This window comes from Neolamprologus multifasciatus, chromosome 23 (assembly GCF_963576455.1).
Source record: "Neolamprologus multifasciatus chromosome 23, fNeoMul1.2, whole genome shotgun sequence".
NCBI classification, from domain to species: domain Eukaryota; kingdom Metazoa; phylum Chordata; class Actinopteri; order Cichliformes; family Cichlidae; genus Neolamprologus; species Neolamprologus multifasciatus.
Window position 1 is genome coordinate 39,568,067 of NC_140460.1, and position 26,753 is coordinate 39,594,819.

The following is a 26,753-nucleotide window of genomic DNA, read 5'->3' on the forward strand; positions in this document are numbered from 1 at the left end:
TTGATTAAAAACAGTCACATTGAGGGGTTAACTGTGATGGGTGAACAGATAATAATCAGTCAGCTCGCAGATGATACCACCCTGTTTTTAAAAAATGAGGACCAGATTCCTTTAGCCTTACAGGTGATCAACCACTTCTCCAAAGCTTCTGGCCTACAGCTGAATATTAATAAATGCGAAATTCTAGCTCTGCATGAGTGTCCCCTGCAAGCAATAAATAATATACAGATAGAAAAAAGAGGTGAAGTATCTGGGCTTTGTAATTTGCAAGGATAAGACATCAACAGAAAATAAGAATATCTTTACCAATATAGAAAAGTGTAATGGGGTCTTATTAAAACATGAGACGTGTTGTGAGAAATTTGATGTAAGATGTACTGCTAAGAGATATAAATCCCTAGTGAAAGCCATCCCAGTCCCTTTGAGATCAATGATAAAAGAAGATATTGTGCACTCTAAAATTTCTCCTGGACTGAGGCAGCTCTGCATAGCTGGAGTTGAATTTGGTGACAGCAGGTTTACAAACAAGGTGATCAGGAATATTTTGATAAATGAAATTTGCCCTAATCCGGTTAAAAGAAATGATATCCTTAAAGAATTTGAGACCATGGAGGTTAAGGCGATAAGAAAAAAGTATATTTCACTTCCTCTTTCCACTAAAGTAAAAGAGGTTCACTTTAAAATCATTAATGAGGTTTATCCAACCAATGAATTCTTAAGACAGAAATTTAACTTAGACGTGAACGCCTGCACATTTTGTGAAAATGATATTGAAAGTCTGGATCACTTGTTTTTCTACTGTGAATCAGTGCACTCCTTCTGGACTGACATGTGGAGCTACAGTCCAGGAGAATTCAGTTACCACATTTGACGGTGACAGTAATAAAATTTGGAATACTTGCTGAGAATGCAGATTTTGACCTGTTGATTATTTTTGTTAATGGGAAAATTTTTTCTTCACAAATGCAAATACTTTAAAGCTAAACCATGTATAAACAAATGGCTGAATGACTTTAAACTCTGGGCTAAATCGCTGAAACTTGTGAATAACAAGAAAGCTCATAAACTTGTTGTTTTATTTAACGAGTTTAATCTATGTTAAAAAAAAGAAACCTCCCTATTTTATAATCATGACTGCCCTTTTTTGCTCGTTATTTTTGCCTTTGGTTCAAATCCTTCAATGACTGTTCTTTCTGTTTGTACGAACTCTTTTAGCTTTGTGTTTATCGTTTTTTTTTTGTTGTTGTTTTTTTTTTGCTATAATGCTCAACCGAGGATGTTACATATTCGGATTAATGATGGTGCCTTGTATGTTATACTGTTCTTTGTAAATAAAGTTTAAAAAAAAAACAAAACAAAAACTTAGTAGCGGCCGCCATTGTTAGAAACTGGAGTTTGGCTGGGCCGCGCTATGAATTCTGGGATATGGTAGGCCACGAAGGACACACCGGACCCATCCTTCAAATTCGGGGAAAAGGAGGACGCATTTGTCGGCTGCATTCGGAGGAGTCTACGGCTGTGTCCCAATTCAGGGTATGCACGCTTGAAGTACGCGCACTACGCGTACTACGTACGGTGTGTACTATAAGTACAAGAAGTGCGGAAGTGAGAGGCTTGTGAAACGGGACAGTCTAGCCTGCGTCGCGCTGTTCAGGTTGCCTAGCAACCATGATACTAACCGCGAGAAATGTTACATACAGCTTTGTGTGACAGAAATGAAGGAGAAAAAATGTTTTGTTGGTCATTCATTTTTGTCATGACATCACTTTGATTAGTTGAGTATCTGAGGCTGAGAGCACAGGAGTGGAAATATATATGTGTGTGTGTGTGTGTGTGTGTGTATATATATATATATATATATATATATATATATATATATTGGGGTGCAACGATACACAAAATTCACGGTTCGGTTTGGTTCTATACTTTTTCGATACAAAAAAAATGTTGAAAAAAATGTTCATGCTTTTTTAATTTGTCATTTATTAAAATTATAAATATATATTTTAACTCAAAAGTACAGTTTTTAAATTTAATGTTGCTGAAACAACAAAGTAATAAAAGAATAAATCTATCTGATCGAGAAATCACTCACCAAAACATATCAGGTCCCCATAAGGAGAATCATGTGCTAACGGCTGTCTAAATGACTCGGGTAAAGTTTGTAGCATGCGTGCTTGTTGTTTTTGTCTGCTTCCACTAGTCTTTGCACTGGGATGATGTCGGAGTAAATGTGCAGTCATATTCATTGTGTTCCCACTAGTGCTGTCAGCGTTAATCTGAAATGACGTTAATGCCACAACACGTCAAATCTCCGTTAACGAGCTACCGCGGATCCCTCCGTGCGTGGGTCTGGACGGCAACACGTTAACGAGCAAACTGCGCTAACGCACTAGTTCCCACCAACGTAATTGAGCATTGCGTGGCACATCCGACATACTGTTTTAATTTTGTCCATGACGCGCTTACCTTCAGGGTCATACGTCACATTATTTATATTTCCTGTCACCTTAAATCTTCACTCAAAGACAAGTATCTGTGACAGTGTATATATAGATGTATTATATATATATATATATATATATATATATATATATATATATATATATATATGTTGGGTGAGAAAATCAGACCATGTCATAACTGCTTTAAGTCATACAGAATAGATATCAGAGCCTTAAACAGGCTGACTTCTGCTAAATGGGTCAAACTGGGCAGAAAGTATATAAACACACAACATCCTTATAGAATATGATGTAACACTATAGATCAACTTACCTCAGAATATATAAAGCATATAAACAATTACAGCACATAAATAAGTGACACAATATTCAGTACTTACTTTTAAAAGTTTACTCTTCGGCCGCTCCGCTTCAGGCTTCCGCCGTTTTTTTCCGAACAAAATATCCACACCCACCGCCGCGCTATGAATTGTGGGATATATGGGACCATGAAGTCTACACCGGACCACACTTCTAATTTGGGGAAATGAACTGCGCATTTATCGACCGCATTTGGAGTACACTTTGAATTGAACAGAGGTGCCAAAAGTACAGTCAGGGGTTCATCCTACAGCACGATAATGACCCAAAACATCAGTCCAAGCTGTGCCAGAACTACCTCAGGAAAAAAGAACAAGATGGTGAGCTTGAAAACATGGAGTGTCCAGCACAGTCTCTAGACTGAAACCCCATCGAGCTGGTTTGAACTGGACAGAAGACTGAAAGCAAAGCAACCTACATGGTCCTTACCATCGGTGACCCTGGCTGTTTGGGACTTTATTTTGGCCTCAAACAGCGCTGCCTTCTTCCTGTTTACCCGACGTCATCGGAGCACGTTCACCCGAAGCTGCTTTATTGGTTGCCATGCCGATGGGATACGAGGGGAGGTGGAGCAAATATGAACAACCTACAAATACTGCCTGCTACCACGGATGGACAGACAGTTAAATTAGCTCTCTTAAACGCAAGATCTGTATCAAATAAAACTCATGTTCTTCGGGACTTTTTTGGTACTCATAAGCTGGATGTCATTTACCTGTCTTACCTGTCTGGGAGGTCTCAGACTGTTAGTTTTAAAAACGATCTCTCCGAGACTTGTGCAGTGAGGCATGGGGTCCCTCAGGGCTCCGTACTTGGACCATTGCTGTTTTCTATGTACCTGCTGCCTCTTGGTGTTCTTTTACGTTCTTTTAATGTAACCTTTCATTGTTACGCTGATGACCTGCAGCTTTATGTTCCTTTAACCATTGGAAATTGTGCTGAAGTCTCTAAACTAGAATGTTGTTTATCTGCAATTAAGGGCTGGTTATCGGACAATTTCTTGCTCCTAAATACTGATAAGACAGAGTTGATGGTCATTGGGCCACACAAATTTCAGCACTTGTCCCAAAATTTGATCTTGAGAATTGATGACAGTGTCATAAATTGCAGGAACAAGGTAAAAAACTTGGGCGTGTGGTTCGACATGGTGCTCTCCTTTGAATCTCATGTAAAAGAGATAACAAAGACCGCCTTTTATCATTAGAGGAACATCGCCAGAATCAGACAAGTTTTGTCAAGCGACACTGCAGAGGTTCTTGTCCATGCATTTGTGTCTTCCCGCATTGATTATTGCAATGCTGTTCTTTCTGGCCTACCAAAGAAAAGTTTTAGAGGTCTGCAGATAGTGCAAAATGCAGCTGCTCGCATTTGAACAAGAACTGGGAAATTTGAGCACATTAGCCCTGTTCTGAGATCTCTTCACTGGCTACCTTGTCAGGTTCGAGCAGATTTTAAGGTCCTGCTGCTCACCTACAAGGCTTTAAACGGACTGGCACCTTCATACCTCTCCGACCTTTTACACCTTTATGTTCCATCTCGTGCTCTCCGATCTCAGGACTCTGGTCTTCTAAAGGTTCTTGGAGCCAGAAAAAAGACAATTGGAGAGCTTTTTCTTTTCATGCTCTGTTTCTGTGGAACAACCTCCCTCAAGATATTCGGCAGGCTGCTCTGTGGAGGTTTTTAAAACCAAGTTGAAGACACATTTGTTCACCCGATCCTACATGTCTTAATTCTATGGCTTTTAGTTTTTACATTTTTATTGTTTTTAACTTGTATTGTGTCTTTTCTCTGTATTGCTATGTATCGCTTTTATTTTATTTATCTCTTTAGTTGTACAGCACTTTGTTTGAAAGCGCTTTATAAATAAAGTTATTATTATTACTATTATTACAAGGTCCACATTTATGAGAACATCTGCTACAGATATGGGAGAATATTTGATTTCTATTGTAGACAGAAGCCACGGGTGTGTTCAGTCAAACGTTTAGAATAAACTTTGGTCTATAAATGTGTTTCATGATTTATTTTTAACTCCAACTGCTTATTTGTACTATGCTTTCATTTCAGAGTGCAATGAGAAATAAAAAGGATATTTTCAATAAAACTGTCACGATCCTGGGTCTGTGACTCAGTGTTTTCTGTTTTGTATTGTTAATCTTTGATTTCATGATGCATCTTTGTTTATTCTTACGTTTTGGTTCTGTGTTTTGTTGTACCTCTAAGTTCAGTCTATGTATTTCCTGCTTTGTTGTGAAGGTCCGTGTCTCATGTCAGTGTGTTTAGTTTGCGTTTCCTCTGTCTCGTCTTGTCAATCACTCCCAGCTGTGTCCTCCTTCTGTGTCTCATTCCCTCGTTATCCCTCTGTGTATTTAAGCCTTGTCTTTGCCTCTGTTAGTTGCTGGTTCGTCTGCGTATCTGTCAGGGTCCTGGGTCTCCCGATCTTGTGTTTTCAGTTCTTTGTGATTTTTGTGTTATGTCAGTTTTGTTTGTGAGTTATTCTATGCTTCCTAGGTTTTGATTCCCTGCCCCCCTTGTTTCTCTGTGCACTCTGTTCTGTGTTTAGTCTTCTCTGTCCATTTGTTCCGCCCTGTGTTGTTGCCTTCTGTGTCTCCCTCTGTGTAACTGTCTATATAGTGATGTGTTGTGGTGCTTTGCTCCCACCCCTTGTGTTCCGTGTTTTCGTCTTCCCTTCGTGTACTTCTTCATATTTGTGTACTGTTAGTTTTCCCAGTTTAGGTTTTTGCTTAGTTTCCATGCTCACCTTCACCATTTCTGTTTGTATCACCATGTGATGAATAAACTCACTTGCATCTGAGCTGCCTGCATAAAGGGTCCTTTAATAATTTACACACGGCTCGCAAACCGTGACAAAAACACTGGAAAAATTGGGCTGTTCTAAAACATTTGACGGGTAGTGTATATATTTAGTTTAAATGTTTTCTTTATTTATAATAGTTTATTTATATTGTAGCAAAGTGTTACTTGGATACTTCTCTATGTGCTTCTTTATGTGCAATTTTGTTGCATTCTGAGCCTTAGAAATTTATTGGTGGTAGTGATGAACTGCTGTTAGAATCAAGTTAAATTCTGATAAATCAGACAATTACCTCTCCAGCTGTTGTTACAGTCTTTGTTTATCGGATCCTTACAGGGTAAAAGATGACGACACCTAAAGAAATCCTTCTGGGGACTTTGAAGGATTTGGGACGTGATGACTTTGAAGAATTTAAGTGGCATCTGAAGAACGGGTCTGTAGAAGGTTTACCAGCAATCCCAGAGAGTGAACTGGAGAATGCAGAGAGGACGAACATAGTGGATCTGATGTTTGATACCTACTCTATCAAGACTTTTGAAGTCACTAAAAATCTTTTGGGGAGGATAAACAGGAATGATCTGTTGGAGAATTTAAATAAAACCATCCCAGAAACCAAAGGTAAGTCAGGGAATGACTAAACAAAAGACACATAAACAATAAAAACATTAGCTAACATTACAGAGGTGCCATAAGCATCCATATAAATAATAAATCCAAAACACTTGCCAACACTTTCAGGAGGGAGAGACTGCAGAAAGCCAACAGTTTCTATGTGTTTTATGCATCTGCACAAATAACCTCCTGTGTACACATGAATATCTGCTCTTTGGGTTGATTTGATTAAAATGGGACCAGCAGCAGGTTTTCTGCCCATTTTACAGATTTATATTGTCCGATTGGTTTTAGAGCTGATTTATCAACATAAATGAGGCGACAACAACAGTTTGGGACATGTCACAAATATGATCAAAGTGCTTTTTCTTAAATCTATTTACCAGTTGAAGGTAAAAAATGGCTGCCATTTCTTTCTGCTGTATGGAGACCCAAACAAAAAAATGCCCAGACAGTAAATGCTTTTTATTATGGTTGATAAACAGGACACTAAGGTGATTGGTCAAAGGTTGGAGGAAAGCCACAGTTCTCCTTATTTGACTGAAATCTGAGCTCATGTTTTTTTCTTCTGCAGCTTTCTGGGAGATTCCACTTCAGCCTTCTGCTGGCAACACTCCCGTTTCCATGCTTCCCTTAGGCAGCATCATTAGAAGACATAGCATACATTTATACTGCTATGCAGATGACACCCAGCTCTATCTGTCCATGAAGCCAGATAACACACACCAATGAGTTAAACTGCAGGAATGTCTTAAAGACATAAAGACCTGGATGGCCGCTAACTTTCTGCTTCTTAATTCAGATCAAACTGAGGTTATTGTACTCGGCCCTGAAAATCTTAGAAATATGGTATCTAAGCAGATACCAAAATCCTGCTCCTCACATACAAGGTCTTAAATAATCAGGCCCCATCTTACCTTAATGACCTTGTAGTACCATATCACCCTATTAGACCACTTCGCTCTCGCTCTGCAGGCCTACTTGTTGTTCACAGAGTATTTAAAAGTAGAATGGGAGGCAGAGCCTTCAGTTTTCAGGACCCAAAAAGATAGTTGGGGTTTTTTCTGTTGTATTATTGTAGGTTCTTTATCTTACAATATAAAGCACATTGGGGTGACTGTTGTTGTTATTTGGAGGAATTAAAAAAAAACTTTTATACTTGAAATTCTTTCATTTATTCATTACTGGCTCCATAGTGTTGTTTATGTAATATGTGAAATGTTGCTAGTATTGATTTGGTGCCGTATAAATAAACATAATTAAATCGATAATTATAATTCTATAAAACCTGCCCTCAGTTATAACCCAAGTGTCAGGGCTCAATGGCTCATGAAAAGGAATGGAGTCAAGCACAGAACCAAAAAACGGAGGCTGAGTGACTTTTAACAGAAATGTATTTTAGTAGATTTCTTGACGGAGAAAGCTGAATCACGGCTAAATTCAACTGCAAGTGAGGTATTATGAGAAGTGCAGAGCTGAGGCCAGAACATAAGCTGAGGCAGGTCAAAGGAACAACAGGGGTAGAAACGGGCGAATAGAAACTATCCAGGATCACTGGAACAAAGGAGATAATAATCAGAGTGGTCGACAGTGTAGTGAATGAGTCCAAGATTTAAAAACTAAGAGGTGTTACGTGGCTGCAGGTGGAGATCAGCTGGAGGAGGAGATGAATTAAATCTGGGTAAGTCTGGTGAGGATGGCAGTTTGCAAGAGTGAGTTTTCCCAGCAGTGGCAGGCCAGAATCCTGAGGCGTGACTTATGGCGAGAGTTGGAAGATATATCCAGGTGCCGACTAGGGAACAGGAAAAGAGGGTTACGCGAAACAAGCTGAGGAGCACAAGACAAAATGTGAGGCAGAGAACTGACTGTGATAAGCAGACAATCTGGAGAAGGTTCATTGTGAGTGCTGCTCATAAATACTGCCGGAGTAATTGGCAACAGGTGAGGAGCAGGGAGGAGTGAGGAGGGCTCCACCCAGGGGAGAAGAGCTGATGCTGTGGAAAGTTACTCAGACTCACCCGGATCATGACACCAAGAGTCCAGTGAACTGAACACATAACCACAGTAACCAGAATGCAGTTTTCTCATTTGTGTCATTTGCTGTTTATTCATGCAGAGATTCTCACTGAGTGTCAGCTCAAACTCAAGTCAGACCTGAAGCAGAAGTTCCAGTGTGTGCTTGAGGGGATTTCTACAACAGAAAACCAGACCCTTCTGAGTCAGATCTACACAGAGCTCTACATCACACAGGGAGGGACTGCAGAGGTCAATGATGAACATGAGGTCAGACAGATTGAAACAGCATCCAGGAAACCAGACAGACCAGAAACAACCATCAGACAAGAAGACATCTTTAAACTCCCACCTGGAAGAGATAAACCAATCAGAACAGTGCTGACAATGGGAGTGGCTGGCATTGGGAAAACAGTCCTAACACAGAAGTTCACTCTGGACTGGGCTGAAGACAAAGCCAACCAGGACATCGAGTTCATGTTTCCATTCACTTTCAGAGAGCTGAATGTGCTGAAAGAGGAAATGTTCAGCTTGGTGGAACTTGTTCATCACTTCTTTACTGAAACCAAAGAAGCAGGAATCTGCATCTTTGAAGACTTCCAGGTTGTGTTCATCTTTGATGGTCTGGATGAGTGTCGACCTCCTCTGGACTTCCGCAAAACTACAATCCTGACTGACCCTAGAAAGTCCACCTCAGTGGATGTGCTGCTGATAAACCTCATCAGGGGGAAACTGCTTCCCTCTGCTCGCCTCTGGATAACCACACGACCTGCAGCAGCCAATCAGATCCCTCCTGACTGTGTTGGCATGGTGACAGATGTCAGAGGGTTCACTGACCCACAGAAGGAGGACTACTTCAGGAAGAGATTCAGAGATGAGGAGCAGGCCAGCAGCGTCATCTCACACATCAAGACATCACGAAGCCTCCACATCATGTGCCACATCCCAGTCTTCTGCTGGATCACTGCTACAGTTCTGGAGTTTGTCATGAAGAACAAAGAGAGCAAAGATCTGCCTAAGACTCTCACAGAGCTCTACCTATGCCTTGTGCTATTTCACCTAAAAACGAAGGACATCAAGTATGATGGAGGAACTGAGACAGAGTCGTGCAGGAAGATCATTGAGTCTCTGGGAAAACTGGCTTTTGATCAGCTGCAGAAAGGAAACCTGATCTTCTATGAATCAGACCTGACAGATTGTGGCATCGATATCAGAGCAGCCTCAGTGTACTCAGGAGTGTTCACACAGATCTTTAAAGCTGATGAGTGCCACATGTTCAACAACGTTGTTTACTGTTTCGTCCATCTGAGCATTCAGGAGTTCTTTGCTGCTCTTCATGTCTATCTGACCTTCATCAACTCTGGAGTCAACCTGCTTAAGAAACAATCTCCTCTCTCTAAAATTTTCCAGAAAACACTTACTGTAAAAGACTTCTACCAGAGTGCTGTGGACAAAGCCTTAGAGAGTCCAAATGGACACCTGGACTTGTTCCTCCGCTTCCTCCTGGGTCTTTCACTGCAGACCAATCAGAATCTCCTATGCATGCTGACACAGACAGGAAGTAGCTCACAGACCAATCAGGAAACAGTTCACTACATCAAGAAGAAGCTCAGTGGGAAACTGTCTGCAGAGAAAAGCATCAATCTGTTCCACTGTCTGAATGAACTGGATGATCATTCTCTAGTGGAGGAGATCCAACAGTCCCTGAGTTCAGGACGTCTCGCCACAGATCAACTGTCTCCTGCTCAGTGGTCGGCTCTGGTCTTCATCTTACTGTCATCAGATCTGGATGAGTTCAACCTGAAGAAATACTCCCGTTCAGAGAAGGCATTTTTGGAGCTGCTGCCAGTGGTCAAAGCATCCAAGAAAGTGCTGTAAGTGAATCTATGAACAAATATGTTTAATAATGCTAGATAAATAAAAGAATATGTCTCCATTGTTATTCTTCCTCAGGCTGAGAGATTGTAAACTCTCAAAAAGAAGCTTTGAAGCTTTGTCTGAAATTCTCAGCTCCCCATCCAATCATCTGAGAGAGCTGGAACTGACCTTGAACTACCTGCAGGATTCATTATTGGATTTGCTGTGTGTTGGACTAAAGAGTCCTGACTGTAAACTTGAAACTCTCGGGTAAGGATACAGACTTTTTGACACTTTTTGACTCTTAAATCTGTAAGTTTATCTTGATGCGGACGTTCAAAGTCAGCACAATTTTCCTTTTAAGTTCCTGAGTTTATATTTTTGACTGTCAGGTTGTCTGGACAGATTTTTTCATTTTATTTTATTTTTTTACTTGTCCCTAACGTCAGAACTAAACCCACATGTAGATGACTTTCTGTTACTGGAGCAGCCTTCCTGAAGACAGCAGTGTGTTTTCATGCTTTTAAAGCCAAACTCACCTTTCTGACCTGGCTTTCATTTATTATCTATTTTTATTTGTTTATTATATATTTATTTCTACTGTTTAACTACTGCTCACATCTTTTATCCTCCTTTTTAATTGTTTGTTTCTTTTTACCCACTGTTTCTATATTGCACTTTGTATTTGTCATCTATATTTATCATGCACTACTTTGCTCATTTATTGTTTAGTTTTAATGTTATTAAATTCCGGTTCTTTTGGTATTCTTTACGGCCAAAAAGACACGGCTCAAAAGTGGTCTTTTTACTTTAAAAAATGATCTTTATTTTACATATCCGGATATCGAGACCTGAACACACAACCCACAACCCCAGGTCTGAAGCTTCTGTGCTGGGGTGTCGTTCTGTGTCTCAAAGCGAGAGAAAATTTCACTTAGCTCTTACGGTAATGTGGTGGACCCGACAGCGGTCTGAGGTAGTGATGTTCAATTCGTGAACGAATCGTTCAATACTCGAGAATCACTTTACTGACTCGTGAATCATGATTCACAAGCCCAACTGACTCACTGACTCATCCTTGTTGCTGTTAGCAAACTAATTTGCTTAGTAGAAATATATCTAGCTTATAATTAAAATTGTGGGGGGGAAAAAACAACAGCCAGTTTCTTAACAAAAGCATTTCTGCTCTGAACTGGAAGAAAGAACCCTGAGTAGAAGCTCACATCAAGAAAATAGCTCCTCGGTTCACAATAGCATCGCTCTGCTAACATGCTATCAGCACATTTGAGCTACTCACCCCCTCCCTTCCTGTGCTGAATCATAAACGTAAGCGAATCACTCAGGACTCACTAACCCCCTCCCTCCTGTGCTGAATCGTAAGCGAATCACTCAGGACTCGCTCACCCCCTCCCTCCTGTGCTGAATCATAGAGCGTGCGAGCGAACGAATCACTCACTCACTCACCCTGTCACTACCCGATCCATACCGGAAACCCGATCGGTACCCTGCATGCGCGAAAGGTGTTTACTTCCGGTCGAAGCATTTTACAATAGTTACAGGTCTGTGTATGAGTATCTGTTAAGATGTTAAGAATAACAAGTATCTCTTAAAATGTTTCCGATAATGAAACATTTAATATAATGTAGACAAAAACAAAAAAATAAAAAGATAGTGACAGATCTGGACTCCCGATCCTTACTGCGCATGTGCAAAGTCGGACCGTACAAATCGGGTCTACCCGATCCGTACCGCGGATGTGCAGGAGTTTTCTTCTTCTTCTGTTCATTTAATGGCAGTTTACTCCCCAGTGTGCGAGGATACCACCACCTGCTGACTGAAACTGAATTAGCGTCATTACAAACGTGTGTTAAATTTGATTTAGTGATAGTCGAGTGTGTTTATGCTTGTCTGTGTGGAGAGGATTGTTGGAATAATGATGATGATGTCCGCTATCACTGTCAGTTGCCAGTAAACACTTCATCTGGCTGCTGAATCTTCACGTGACACATTACAAAGTCTGTATTATTAACTCTGTCAGTAGGCACCAGTCTTCTTATTTTACGGTGCTTGAATGTCGCAATGTTGGCAAAGAGAGAAAGTGACGTAAGATTTGCGCATGCGGGGTACCGATCGGGTTTCCGGTACGGATCGGGTAGCGACACGACACACCCCCTCCCTCCTGGCTCACAGCTTTCTTCTTCTTCTTGGTTGGCAACCAATGTTAAGGCGCATTACCGCCCCCTGGCTCACAGCTCAGTGGAAATTTAGATGAGAAAATATATATTTGACACATTTAAGGAAAATATTAATAAAATACAAATAAACAAAATAAATGTTTATTAAGCAATTTTGATAGGAAATTGCTTAATTTTAGAAATGTTTTTGCTCTTTTTTGCTCTATAAAATAGTTGTTTTTTTTTTAGAATCATTCATCTTAGCAGTGGGATTTACATGAAAAGAGAAACAAATTAAGTTTGAGTGAAAATGTAAATTTTTTGCACTCTCTGGTCAACTGACTCAGTGAATCAAATGTCTCAAAAAACCCGATTCACTTTGGTGAGTGACTCATTAAAACTCGATTCAGTAAAAAGAATCAAATTTACCATCACTAGTCTGAGGAGTGGGCTTGTAGTCTGTGATGGTCTGTATCCCTTGCCACAGCCTCTGAGTGTCTCTGCTGTCACTGAAGCTTTGCAAAATCCTCCTGGAGCACTGCATTTCCACCTCTCTGATGCACGTGACAGGTTTGCCCTTGCTGTTGTTAGGCTCACCTCATGCCCAGCTTTCAAGGCTGCATTTCTCACCCTCAGGAGCCTGTAGACCTCACCTGTGAGCCATGGTTTCTGAATGGCCCGGACAGTGGTCTCTATGACCTCATCGATGCCTTTTGAGATGTAGCCAATGACAGTTTCTGTATATTCCTGCAGGTCTGTGGTGTTGTCATGTGTGGCGGCCTGTTTAAGGATCTCCCAGTCTGTGGTGGAAAAGCAGTATTGCAGGTCCTTCTGGCCACACACGTACCTGCTTATGAACTGGTTTAGTGACTTTGACCAGGGGCCTGTATGCTTGCATCAGCATAACAGTGATGTGATCAGAGGCACCAAAGTGGGTGGGTGGGGGGCTTTGTAATCTCCTCTCTTGGTGGTGAAAACATTGTCCAAAATGTCGTTTCCTTGTGTTGGAAATTCAATGTGTCTATGCAGTAGTAAGCATAGGGGGTGTCCAAATTCATGGGCTGCATCCCCCTGAGGATCCATTTGTAGACCAATTACGCCACAGCGACACGATGAAGGCTGTCCAGGATGGGTCGGGTGTGTCCTTCATGGCCCACCATATCCCAGAATTCATAGCGTGGCCCAGCCAATTCCAGTTTCCGGTAATGGCGGTCGCTACTAAGTTTTTAATATTACTCTTATTACTCTTTCTGGGTCACAAAATAAACTTTTAACATATTTTCAGGCGAGAATTTAGCTCTGTAAACTTTAAATATCTGCTCAGTTTATCAAGATATCGCATATTTGCAAAAGTGCTCCGACGTTTCTGAGACGTCTGTTACCCACCAGCTCGATAGCTAGCTGGGAGGTTGAGGGTCACTAGAGCCGCCGAGAACAGCAAACTCCCGGCACATCATGTTCAGATCACCGCGGTCTTAGCTACTCAGGTTAAACGTAATATATAAATGACTTAGACAACCTAAAAATGTTATTGTTTGACTTTTTTCAGTGTTTTATTTGTTCCTGAGTAAATCAGTTTGGCTCAGATTAAAGTTATTAGATTAGATTAGACAAAATAAACCTTTACAGTGGCTTGCAAAAGTATTCGGTCCCCTTGAACTTTCCCACATTTTGTCATATTACAGCCACAAACATGAATCAATTTTATTGGAATTCCACGTGAAAGACCAACACAAAGTGGTGAACACGTGAGAAGTGGAACGAAAATCATACATGATTCCAAACATTTTTTACAAATAAATAACTGAAAAGTGGGGTGTGTGTAATTATTCAGCCCCTTTGGTCTGAGTGCAGTCAGTTGCCCATAGACGTTGCCTGATGAGTGCTAATGACTAAATAGAGTGCACCTGTGTGTGATCTAATGTCAGTACAAATACAGCTGCTCTGTGACAGCCTCAGAGGTTGTCTAAGAGAATATTGGGAGCAACAACACAATGAAGTCCAAAGAACACACCAGACAGGTCAGGGATAAAGTTATTGAGAAATTTAAAGCAGGCTTAGGCTACAAAAAGATTTCACAAGCCTTGAACATCCCACGGAGCACTGTTCAAGCGATCATTCAGAAATGGAAGGAGTATGGCACAACTGTAAACCTACCAAGACAAGGCCGTCCACCTAAATTCATAGGCTGAACAAGGAGAGCACTGATCAGAAATGCAGCCAAGAGGCCCATGGTGACTCTGGACAAGCTGCAGAGATCTACAGCTCAGGTGGGGGAATCTGTCCATAGGACAACTATTAGTCGTGCACTGCACAAAGTTGGCCTTTATGGAAGAGTGGCAAGAAGAAAGCCATTGTTAACAGAAAACCATAAGAAGTCCCGTTTGCAGTTTGCCACAAGCCATGTGGGGGACACAGCAAACATGTGGAAGAAGGTGCTCTGGTCAGATGAGACCAACATGGAACTTTTTGGCCAAAATGCAAAACGCTATGTGTGGCGGAAAACTAACACTGCACATCACTCTGAACACACCATCCCCACTGTCAAATATGGTGGTGGCAGCATTATGCTCTGGGGTGCTTCTCTTCAGCAGAGACAGGGAAGCTGGTCAGAGTTGATGGGAAGATGGATGGAGCCAAATACAGAGCAATCTTGGAAGAAAACCTCTTGGAGTCTGCAAAAGACTTGAGACTGGGACGGAGGTTCACCTTCCAGCAGGACAACGACCCTAAACATAAAGCCAGGGCAACAATGGGATGGTTTAAAACAAAACAAATTCATGTGTTAGAACGGCCCAGTCAAAGTCCAGATCTAAATCCAATCGAGAATCTGTGGAAAGATCTGAAAACTGCTGTTCACAAACGCTGTCCATCTAATCTGACTGAGCTGGAGCTGTTTTGCAAAGAAGAATGGGCAAGAATTTCAGTCTGTAGATGTGCAAAGCTGGTAGAGACAGACCCTAAAAGACTGGCAGCTGGAACTGCAGCAAAAGGTGGTTCTACAAAGTATTGACTCAGGGAGCTGAATAATTACGCACACCCCACTTTGCAGTTATTTAATTGTAAAAAATGTTTGTTGTTCGTTCCACTTCTCACGTGTTCTCCACTTTGTGTTGGTCTTTCACGTGGAATTCCAATAAAATTGATTCATGTTTGTGGCTGTAATGTGACAAAATGTGGTAAAGTTCAAGGGGGCCGAATACTTTTGCAAGCCACTGTATTAATCCCCCGGGTGGTTTTCACACAGCTGAATAAATGTCAAACAAAACTGATTAAGCAGAAGTGTGAGATGGTCGAGAGTTTACTCCAGTGTCCTGTTATATTTTAGATAGCAAGGAGCAGACAGCTGAGTTTATTAAACTCCACCGAGACAGCGGTGATGCTAATCTGAAGGCTAGAGCGTCCCATTTCATAGCCGTTTACTTCTGGCCTACCCGACCTTCTGACGACCCGGCCTACATAGACCACGAAGGCCGGGTCCTCAGGAGGATGCAGCCTATGAGTTTGGACATGACCATAGTAAAAGTTAATGGAGTCTGACCAATGACTGTAGAAAACATGAACGGCGTGACAGCTCCCCAAAAATGAAGCCAAAACGTCTCTATCGCCCCCTGGTGTCTGGCTGCAGTATAGGTCATAAACACCGCCTCCTCCATGTTAGCGGATGGGACTGGGGTCAGACTAAAATAAATTTATTCTCCTCAGATATTTTTCCAAAGATTCTTTCTTTTCTTATCAATAGTTCTCATCACGCTGATTTATGTCCAAGTTTGATTCTAATTCCGACAGCGGTGATGTTAAAAGGGGGTGTAACGTCATCATAGCAGCTTTGAGTGGCAGCTGCAGTCACGGAAAAACTTGCGTATCTCTGTTCGGGAATAGCAGATAGAGCGTAGGCTCTGAGAGGACGCCCAGTGTTTACGCTACGAAGACACGACCGACTGTTTTAAACTGACAGCCTGAGGTGTTCTTCAGTAAACTGGACTACCCGACAGAAGGACCCGAGGCCCCGCTGCACTTTTTCGGTAAGTTAAACGTTTTTTTTTTAAGCTACTCCGTAACTACCGTCCTTAGCTCGGTCCTGAGACCTAGCTAGCTAAGATGAGCACTCGGCTGTCAGGGTTTGTTTAGCTAACCCATGCAGGTGAATGAATTTACCCTGACTAAAGAAATCAAGAGAAATGCCCCGGGCTACTCAGTCACTAATTACCGTTACTGTACTTTTATTACAAGTATTATACTGTAAAGGCAACAGGCTGCACCCTGCTGCAGCTCCTGTGCAGAGCTGAATATTAAATATCTTATTAAACAGCACCATGTTTTCAGTCTCCACATGTGTAAAGACAGTAACACCAACTTTAAAAACCTGGCACTTCAGTAACTCCTCATTAATCTGTAAAAACCGATAAAATAGCAAAGCCCGATATTTACTGAAACCAACGACTTCCTCTTGGCAGCTTAAGTTAAAATGTTTGTTTAATTTTTCCACTGATTAATTTTTTAGCACTACTGTATTTTTTATACTGAGTTTGTTGCAAATATTCAGGTTAAAAAACTGTCTGAAATATTGTTAATGAGGTATGTTCACAAAGACACATGTGCAGAAGTCTGTACAGCTTCCATCCTTTAAGACAAATAGTTTGAAGCATTAATATTTCTTGTTCAATACCAGTGCTGATACCAGTGCTGATACCAGTGCTGATACCAGTGCTGATAACACCTCCATATGTTGTGACCAGGATGCAGCAGCAGACTGAACCAGGACTGAAACCTGCTCCATCATCTCATCTTTGCAGATGTCCATTTACAAAGCTCCAACAACTCAAAGGTGAACATGATATAGGAACATCTGTTAGTATATAAGGCTTTTTTTTAAATAAACAGCTCATATGTCAGCTGTCAGCAGAACTGTAGGACTGAAAAAATGTAAGAGAAGAGAAGAACACTCCCGAGTGTGTGAGGACAGAAGGATCAGCTTTATTTCAGATTTGAGAGATAAGCTTTATATTTCAGTTTGTGATGATTGTGTTCTCGTTGTGATTACAGGAGCCGTCCTCAGATTCAGACCTCAGCACCACCCAGTGACAGCAGACAGATCATCCTATAGCTTCAGTCTTTGTAGTAACTCCATAATTAACTGATGAAAACAGTCCAAAGGTTAAAGTACCACATGTGCTGTCAGTGAAAGCTGCAGCTGTTTAAAGATAAAGTTAAAAGGATGAATCACCCATGTAACTGTGTCACTGTATATCAGCATCAACAGGACCTGAGTTTGGTGTTTCAGAGAGCTGTTGTCTACGTCTGTGTGCTGTCATTGCTCAGTCTGACCGAACGATGGACAGACTCAAGTTTGACTTTGAAACAAACTGTGTTGTTAAACAGTTTCATGGTTCAAAAAACAAAACAATCAAAAACACTTTTTCATACTTGTGTTAAGTTTTGTATAGAAATGAGACAAAATTGACTGTGAGGTTAAATGTGATAGAAACAGCTCACACTGACATCCATCCTGATCAAACATGAGTGTCATGAAGCCTGTTTGCAGTTATTTGCACTGTTTTCCGCTCTGGATGTTGTTTTTGTTCAGCTGTAAGTATAAAAGGCTCCATTCTACAACCTGTTTGTGTTAGTTGTTCAATAGAAACATTATTTTGTGCTGATGTTGCACTTCTTTTATTCACAACCAAAGAGTTTCTGAAGTCTGCATCAAACTGATTTAAATGACTTTTGAATATTACTTTAAATACTTACATTTAAAGTTCTGATAAAAGTTTAAATACAAAGATCAGTATTGTCTAATGTTTTGGCTGCAGTGTGTACAGACTTTCCTGTCAGAGGTCATTTTTTAAAATATGAGGTGAATCAACCATGAAAACCATTAATCAACATGTGAACATGACCTGATGCTGCTGAAGTGAAGCAAAGTTACAGAGGTTTGATTACAGACACAGCTAAGAGTTTGTAATCTGTCATCATTTTAAAAGGTTTCCATGGAACAGCAGAAATGAGGCTTTACTGTCAGAGGCCGACAGCACTGAACACAACAGCAGACTGGTGGCTAATAAACAGTGAATGATGCAGAAACAGATGTTTGAAGCTGTTCTTGGAGTACACTGAGAGAGAGAGAGCTGTGCAGGCAGGAACAGCCAAAGTCAGAGAGAATTCATGAGCATATTTATCAAACGTGAAGCAGAGTTTGGATCTTCTTTTGCTGCTGGTTCACTCAGTTCTGGTTCTAGACATGAAACCTGCAGCTTCAGGATCTGTGAGCTGTCCACTTTCAGCCCCGACGGCGTGTCCGTGTACGTGCCGTCGAGTGAACGATCCACGCTCTGTGTTTCCATCTTTGTGTGTTTAGCTGCTCTCATTTACTGTTTTAGCTGTTTGCTGCTTGTTGAAATAGTTTGTGAGCTTTAACCTGAGATTCTGGCAAAATACATTTATATTAAACATCGATTCAGGATTGAATGAATCAACATCGTTTTATTCAAATGAAAACCATTTAAATGGGAACATTAATTTTTTACAGCCGCCTCTAATGCTGGGTAATGTCAGCTGGTCCATGTGCAGCTGGCTGTGAGGCTCAGGGAGCGTCTACAAAGTGCAACACTGAAAGAACATCATCCATAAATATTGAGTAATAACTGGACTCTCATACAGCGAGACTCAAATGCCTTTAAACATCAGCTTATCCTGCTGATCCAAGTCCAACACTGAGTTTGTAAAAACATGTTTGTCAATCATTTTGTTTGGTTTCTCAGGAAAATGATTCAATAACTTGCTGCTAATACACAACATTTCATCATATTTCCTCATAACCCTCTTTTGTCTGACCATTTGATCCCATTTGAATTTGCAATAAAGGATCCACAGAGTTTGGTGACAATAATGACAGTAGATGTTTGTGTGAAAGTGCTGGAAGCAAATGAGTGTGTGATGTTCTTTCAGTGTTGCACTTTGTAGATGCTCCCTGAGCACTGGTCTCACAGCCAGCTGCACATAGAGACCAGTGTTGTTAGTGCAGGTCAGAAGATGACTTGTTGGAATGAAAATGAGCTTGTAGTTTGTCTGCTTTAATAATGTGACTGGAAAAAGGTGTTGGACTTCAAATATGTCCATTTCTTTCACACTTCACCTTTAAAAGTGAAGCCATGTGGTTCCTGGAAGGAAAAACACGACTTTTTCAAATCTTTTTCCTGTTTTTATGAGAAATGTACGATTTTAATGTTCTTATTTTTTTTTAACTCAATTTTTATTATAATTTACAACATTGCAACCTGTACTTGTCAATGTTCAGTATGACAGTTACAGGAACTGAAATGCAGAAATGTAGATTAAAATAAGAACTGCAATTAGGAAGCACAAAACAAAACTGGGAAGCAAAACAAAACCCAAGCAAGCAAACAAACAAACAGACAACAACAAAATGAAAAGAAAACAAAAAAATTATTTAATATTAAATAACATTTTACAAACTTAGCCATAAATTAACAAAACGAAACAGACCTATGCTAAATTATTGAAACAGTAAAGCATGTATGGGTCGCCAACGCTCAGTAAACAATTCTCTCTGAATCCGCAGAGCAGATGTTATTTCCTCCATCTGGTAAATTTCTCTTGCTTTATCAATCCACATATTATATGAAGGTGGGTCAAGATTCAGCCATTTAATAGTGATACACTTTAGTGCTGCTGTAAGCAAGATTCTTAAAAGATACTTTTTATTGTTTCCCACAAAACCATTTGGTAATACTCCTAAAATGGCTAACTGTTGGTCTTTTGTTAATGGTTGTTGGAAAACTGTATTGAGAACTTTAAATATGTCATTCCAAAGTGAGCAGATTTTTGGGCATGACCAGAATATATGTGAGTGGGTTCCTAAATAAGTACCACAATTTCGCCAGCAGGTGTCAGGATTTGTAGGCTTCATTTTGGCAATTATCTCTGGGGTTCTAAAATATCTCATGACCAATGTTCCCTTTAATTTTTCTGAACGAACACACAAACTCCCTGAGCGAACCCTTGGACCACTGTGAGCGACATTAGGTGTGTGCACTGTGGTCAAGTTACATGGTTTATTAAAATAACCAAATTACAGCATTTACATGTATGTTACACTACTTTTAATTAACTGCTTTAGCCCACTTACAGTGAAATAAAAAAAAAATCTAGTCATTGACCTGTGTAGTACGTTAACACTATTGGAAGTAAAAATAACTTGAACTCCAATTTTGAAAACACAACTTACTTTTTTCTTTTTTTTTATAAAGCTCTGACTTGTATTGAAATAGTTTGTGAGCTTTAACCTGAGATTCTGGCAAAATACATTTATATTAAACATCGATTCAGGATTGAATGAATCAACATCGTTTTATTCAAATTAAAACCATTTAAATGGGAACATTAATTTTTTACAGCCGCCTCTAATGCTGCGTAATGTCACCTGGTCCATGTGCAGCTGGCTGTGAGGCTCAGGGAGCGTCTACAAAGTGCAACACTGAAAGATTTGTGGTGGTTTCTGGTAGCGCTGTCACTTGGTGTTCGCTCGCTCTGCGGTAGAGTATCACTTCTTGTTCCTTCTCAAACACAGTGGTGTTTCTGAGTAGCTTATTTTCTTAGCAATTTAATTAACAACTTTTAAATACATTCTTTTTTCATAGTATAATCTTCATGTGCTTCATCCGAAGCACACTTTCTGTGTACTCACTACCTAATTTATAGCCAAAGTATTCACTCACTGTCTCTGTACTGTTTCGCTAGCTTATCTTAGCTCGTAGCCGACTCGTTAGCACCATGGCTACTTCACCTGTCCCTCCTGCACTTTCTTGCTCATTGTGTCAGATGTTTAGTTACTCCTCGGCCTCCTTTAGCAGTAATGATATCTGTAACAAATGTAGCATATTTTCAGCTCTGGAGGCCAGGATTACTGAACTGGAGACTCGGCTTCGCACCCTTCATTCACCCGTAGCTAGCCAGGCCCCTGTAGCTGGTGCAGCCGAAGATAGCGTAGGCCCCGCTAGCTGTTCCCCGGTAGACCCCAAGCAGCTGGGAAAAGAGGGCGGCTGGGTGACGGTGAGGAGAAAGCATAGTCCTAAACAGAAGCCCCCGGTACACCACCAACCCGTTCATGTGTCTAACCGTTTTTCCCCACTCGGTGACACACCCGCCGGGGGTCAAACTCTGGTAATTGCTGATTCTGTTCTCAGACATGTGAAGCTAGAGACACCGGCAACCATAGTCAATTGTCTTCCAGGGGCCAGAGCAGGCGACATTGAAGGAAATTTAAAACTGCTGGCTAAGGGTAAACGTAAATTAAGTAAAATCATAATTCACGTCGGCAGTAATGACACCCGGTTACGCCAATCGGAGGTCACTAAAATCAATATTGAATCGGTGTGCAACTTTGCCAAAACAATGTCGGACTCTGTAGTTTTCTCTGATCCCCTCCCCAATCAGACCAGGAGTGACATGTTTAGCCGCATGTTCTCCTTAAATTGCTGGCTGTCTGAGTGGTGTCCCAGAAACGATGTGGGCTTCATAGATAATTGGCAAACCTTCTGGAGGAAACCTGGTCTTGTTAGGAGAGACGGCATCCATCCCACTTTGGATGGAGCAGCTCTCATTTCTAGAAATATGGACAAATTTATTAAACCCCCCAAAATATGACTATCCAGAGTTGGGACCAGGAAGCAGAGTTGCAGCCTCTCTGCAGCTTCTCTCCTCAAAAAACCCATCTCCATAGAGACTGTGTCAGCTTCCAAAAAGACAAAAAACAAACTAAAAACCAGCAACAAACAACTGAAACATAAACAATCACAAAGAAAGAACAATACAGTATCCACATCTGAAGCAAAGAGTAAAACATTGAAATGTGGATTATTAAATATTAGGTCTCTCTCCTCCAAGTCTCTGTTAGTACATGACTTAATAATTGATCAACAAATTGATTTACTCTGCCTTACAGAAACCTGGTTGCAGCAGGATGATTATGTTAGTTTAAATGAATCAACACCCCCGAGTCATTCTAACTACCAGAAATCTCGAAGCACAGGCCGAGGGGGCGGTGTGGCAGCAATTTTGCACACCAGTCTATTAATTAATGAAAGACCAAGACAGACTTTTAATTCATTTGAAAGCCTGATGCTTAACATTGTTCACCCCAGCTGTGAAACTCAGAAACCAGTCTTACTTGTTATCATCTATCGTCCATCTGGGCCTTACACAGAGTTTCTGTCTGATTTCTCAGACTTTATATCTAATTTAGTTCTGAGCTCAGATAAAAATAATTATTGTGGGTGATTTTAACATCCATGTAGATGTTAAAAATGACAGCCTCAACATGGCATTTAATCTGTTATTAGACTCAATTGGTGTCTCTCAAAATGTAAAAGAACCCACTCACCACTTTAATCACACTCTAGATCTTGTTTTAACATATGGCATAGAAACTGAACATTTAACAGTGTTTCCTGAAAACCCTCTCCTGTCTGATCATTTCCTGATAACATTTACATTTACAATAATTGATTACGCAGCAGTGGAGAGTAGACTTTATCACAGTAGATGTCTTTCTGAAAGCGCTGTAACTAAGTTTAAGAATATAATCCAGCCACTGTTATCATCGTCAATGCCCTGTACCAACACAGGGCAGAGCAGCTATCTGAACGCTACCCCAACAGAGGTCGATTATCTTGTTAATAATTTCACCTCCTCACTACGTACGACTCTGGATACTGTAGCTCCAGTGAAAACTCAGGTCTCTAATCAGAAGTACCTGACTCCGTGGTATAATTCTCAAACACGTACCCTAAAGCAGATGACTCGTAATCTGGAGAGGAAATGGTGTGTCACAAATTTAGATGATCATCATTTAGCCTGGAGAAATAGTTTGTTGCTTTATAAGAAAGCCCTCCGCAAAGCCAGGACATCTTACTATTCATCACTGATTGAAGAAAATAAGAACAACTCCAGGTTTCTCTTCAGCACTGTAGCCAGGCTGACAAAAAGTCAGAGCTCTTTTGAGCCAACCATCCCTTTAACGTTAACTAGTAATGACTTCATGAACTTCTTCACAAATAAAATTTTTATCATTAGAGAAAAAATTACCAATAATCATCCCACAGATGTAATATTATCTACAGCTACTCTTAGTATCATTGATGTTAAGTTAGACTCTTTTTCTCCAATTGATCTTTTTGAGTTAACTTCAATAATTACTTCCTCCAAACCATCAACGTGTCTTTTAGACCCCATTCCTACAAAACTGCTCAAAGAAGTCCTGCCATTAATTAATTCTTCGATCTTAAATATGATCAACCTATCTCTAATAATCGGCTATGTACCACAGGCCTTCAAGCTGGCTGTAGTTAAACCTTTACTCAAAAAGCCATCTCTAGACCCAGCAGTCTTAGCTAATTATAGGCCAATCTCCAACCTTCCTTTCATATCAAAAATCCTTGAAAGAGTAGTTGTCAAACAGCTAACAGATCATCTGCAGAGGAATGGTTTATTTGAAGAGTTTCATTCAGGTTTCAGAGTTCATCACAGCACAGAAACAGCTTTAGTGAAGGTTACAAATGATCTTCTTATGGCCTCTGACAGTGGACTCATCTCTGTGCTTGTCCTGCTAGACCTTAGTGCAGCATTCGATACTGTTGACCATAATATCCTATTAGAGCGATTAGAACATGCTGTAGGTATTACAGGTACTGCACTGCAGTGGTTTGTATCATATCTATCTAATAGACTCAAATTTGTGCATGTAAATAGAGAGTCCTCTTCACACAATGAGGTTAATTATGGAGTTCCACAGGGTTCAGTGCTAGGACCAATTCTGTTTACATTATACATGCTTCCCTTAGGCAGCATCATTAGAAGACATAGCATACATTTTCACTGCTATGCAGATGACACCCAGCTCTATCTATCCATGAAGCCAGATAACACACACCAATTAGTTAAACTGCAGGACTGTCTTAAAGACATGAAGACCTGGATGGCCGCTAACTTTCTGCTTCTTAATTCAGATAAAACTGAGGTTATTGTACTCGGCGCTGAAAATGTTAGAAATATGGTATCTAACCAGATTCTTACTCTGGATGGCATTACCTTGGCCTCCAGTAACACTGTGAGGAACCTTGGAGTCATTTTTGACCAGGATATGTCCTTCAACGCACATATTAAACAAATATGTAAGACTGCGTTCTTCCATTTGCGCAACATCTCTAAAATCAGAAATATCCAGTCTCAGAGTGATGCTGAAAAACTAGTTCCTGCATTTATTACTTCCAGGCTGGACGACTGTGATTCATTATTATCAGGATGTCCAAAAAACTCACTGAAAAGCCTTCAGCTAATCCAAAATGCTGCAGCAAGAGTCCTGACAGGGACTAGAAACAGCAGATTTCTCCTACACTGGCTTCCCTTCATTGGCTTCCTGTTAAATCCAGAATTGAATTCAAAATCCTGCTCCTCACATACAAGGTCTTAAATAATCAGGCCCCATCTTATCTTAATGACCTTGTAGTACCATATCACCCTATTAGAGCACTTCGCTCCCGCTCTGCAGGCCTACTTGTTGTTCCTAGAGTATTTAAAAGTAGAATGGGAGGGAGAGCCTTCAGTTTTCAGGCCCCTCTTCTGTGGAACCAGCTTCCAGTTTGGATTCGGGAGACAGACACTATCTCTAGATTAGGCTTAAAACTTTCCTTTTTGCTAAAGCATATAGTTAGGCTGGACCAGGTGACCCTGAATCCTCACTTAGTTATGCTGCAATAGACGTAGGCTGCCGGGGGATTCCCATGATGCATTGAGTTTTTCCTTTCCAGTAACCTTTCTCACTCACTATGTATTAATAGACCTCTCTGCATTGAATCATATCTGTTATTAACCTCTGTCTCTCTTCCACAGCATGTCTTTTATCCTGTCTTCCTTCTCTCACCCCAACCAATCGCAGCAGATGGCTGCCCCTCCCTGAGCCTGGTTCTGCCGGAGGATTCTTCCTGTTAAAAGGGAGTTTTTCCTTCCCACTGTCGCCAAAGTGCTTGCTCATAGGGGATCATATGATTGTTGGGTTTTTCTCTGTATCTATGAAGCGCCTTGAGGCGACTTCAGTTGTGATTTGGCACTATATAAATAAAATTGAATTAGATTGAAAGAACATCATCCATAAATATTGAGCAATAACTGGACTCTCATACAGCGAGACTCAAATGCCTTTAAACATCAGCTTCACAAGTAGGACAGTTACAGGAACCGCAATGCAGAAATGTAGATTCAAATAAGAACTGCAATTAGGAAGCACAAAACAAAACTGGGAAGCAAAACAAAACCCAAGCAAGCAAACAAACAAACAGACAACAACAAAATGAAAAGAAAACAAAAACTTTATGTAATGTTAAATAACATGTGACAACCTTAGCCATAATTGAACAAAACGAAACAGACCTATGCTAAATTATTGAAACAGTAAAGCATGTATGGGTCGCCAACGCTCAGTAAACAATTCTCTCTGAATCCGCACAGCAGATGTTATTTCCTCCATCTGGTAAATTTCTCTTGCTTTATCAATCCACATATTATATGGAGGTGGGTCAAGATCAGTGTTGGTCAAGTTACTTGAAAAAAGTAATCAGTAACTAATTACTGATTACATCCCCAAAAAAGTAATCCCGTTACTTTACTGATTACTTATTTTCAAAAGTAATTAATTACTTAGTTACTTAGTTACTTAATTACTTTTTAAAAACACGATTTACAACCTGAATAGGTGATAAAGCGATAGATCTTTCAGCCCAATTCTACTTTTTCTGCATAATCCATCATACAAAATGTAATCAAATGGAAAAGTCCCTTTTTTAAACTTGTTTTATTCGTTTTAATCTTTTAACTTCAAGCAAAAATGTAATTATATGCAACATTCTCTGACTGGAAGAAATTAGTTTAACATTTAAACCTATTTTCTGCACATTCCAGCACATAAAATATTTTTTGTGTTTACACTCACTCCTTCAAATAGATGCAAGTAAAACACAGCAGAAAATAAATAACATCAAAGACTCAGCAGTCCTGTTGCTCTATTTTCACCTGTAAAGCAGGAGTGGGGCAGGCGGAGGTTTACCCTGGTGCAGGTGTGCAGCGGTCAGTGGAAGAATCCGCGAGTTTCTCTGTGAATTTCCCATTACGTCGTAGCTACTCGGTGCTTGCTTGGAAGTTTAGGGGTTTTTATTCGCTGTAAAAAGAAATTTTCTTCCCACGCACAACGGACACTAATGTTTTTGTCACTTTTTATGGAATCAAACTCAAAGTAAGGTCAGTACTTCCACGCTTTAAACGCTGCACGCTCATACTCTCTCTGCACTCGATATATGATCCATTGTTGATCTGCACACAGCTGTTGTCACGGACGCCGCACTCATTTACGTCATTGTCATGAGACATTCTTGCAAAAAAAAAAGT

At 40.5% G+C, this 26,753-nt stretch overlaps 1 protein-coding gene and 1 long non-coding RNA gene across 2 annotated transcripts in view; both read left to right on the forward strand.

Moving 5' to 3' along the window:
* Positions 1-5,793: 5,793 nt before the first annotated feature.
* Positions 5,794-26,753, forward strand: part of LOC146492294 (NACHT, LRR and PYD domains-containing protein 3-like) — a 227,877-nt gene continuing 206,917 nt past the window's right edge. Inside the window, exons 1-3 of the mRNA XM_085151459.1 lie at positions 5,794-6,258; positions 8,369-10,139; positions 10,219-10,392. Coding sequence (XP_085007585.1) covers positions 5,985-6,258; positions 8,369-10,139; positions 10,219-10,392 — 2,219 coding nt within the window. The 5' untranslated portion in view covers positions 5,794-5,984. The remainder of the gene's footprint in view (positions 6,259-8,368; positions 10,140-10,218; positions 10,393-26,753) is intronic.
* Positions 11,698-19,710, forward strand: LOC146492295 (uncharacterized). Its single transcript, XR_014872378.1, has 3 exons — positions 11,698-16,321; positions 17,036-17,124; positions 17,343-19,710. It is a non-coding gene; the product is annotated as an uncharacterized LOC146492295 (long non-coding RNA).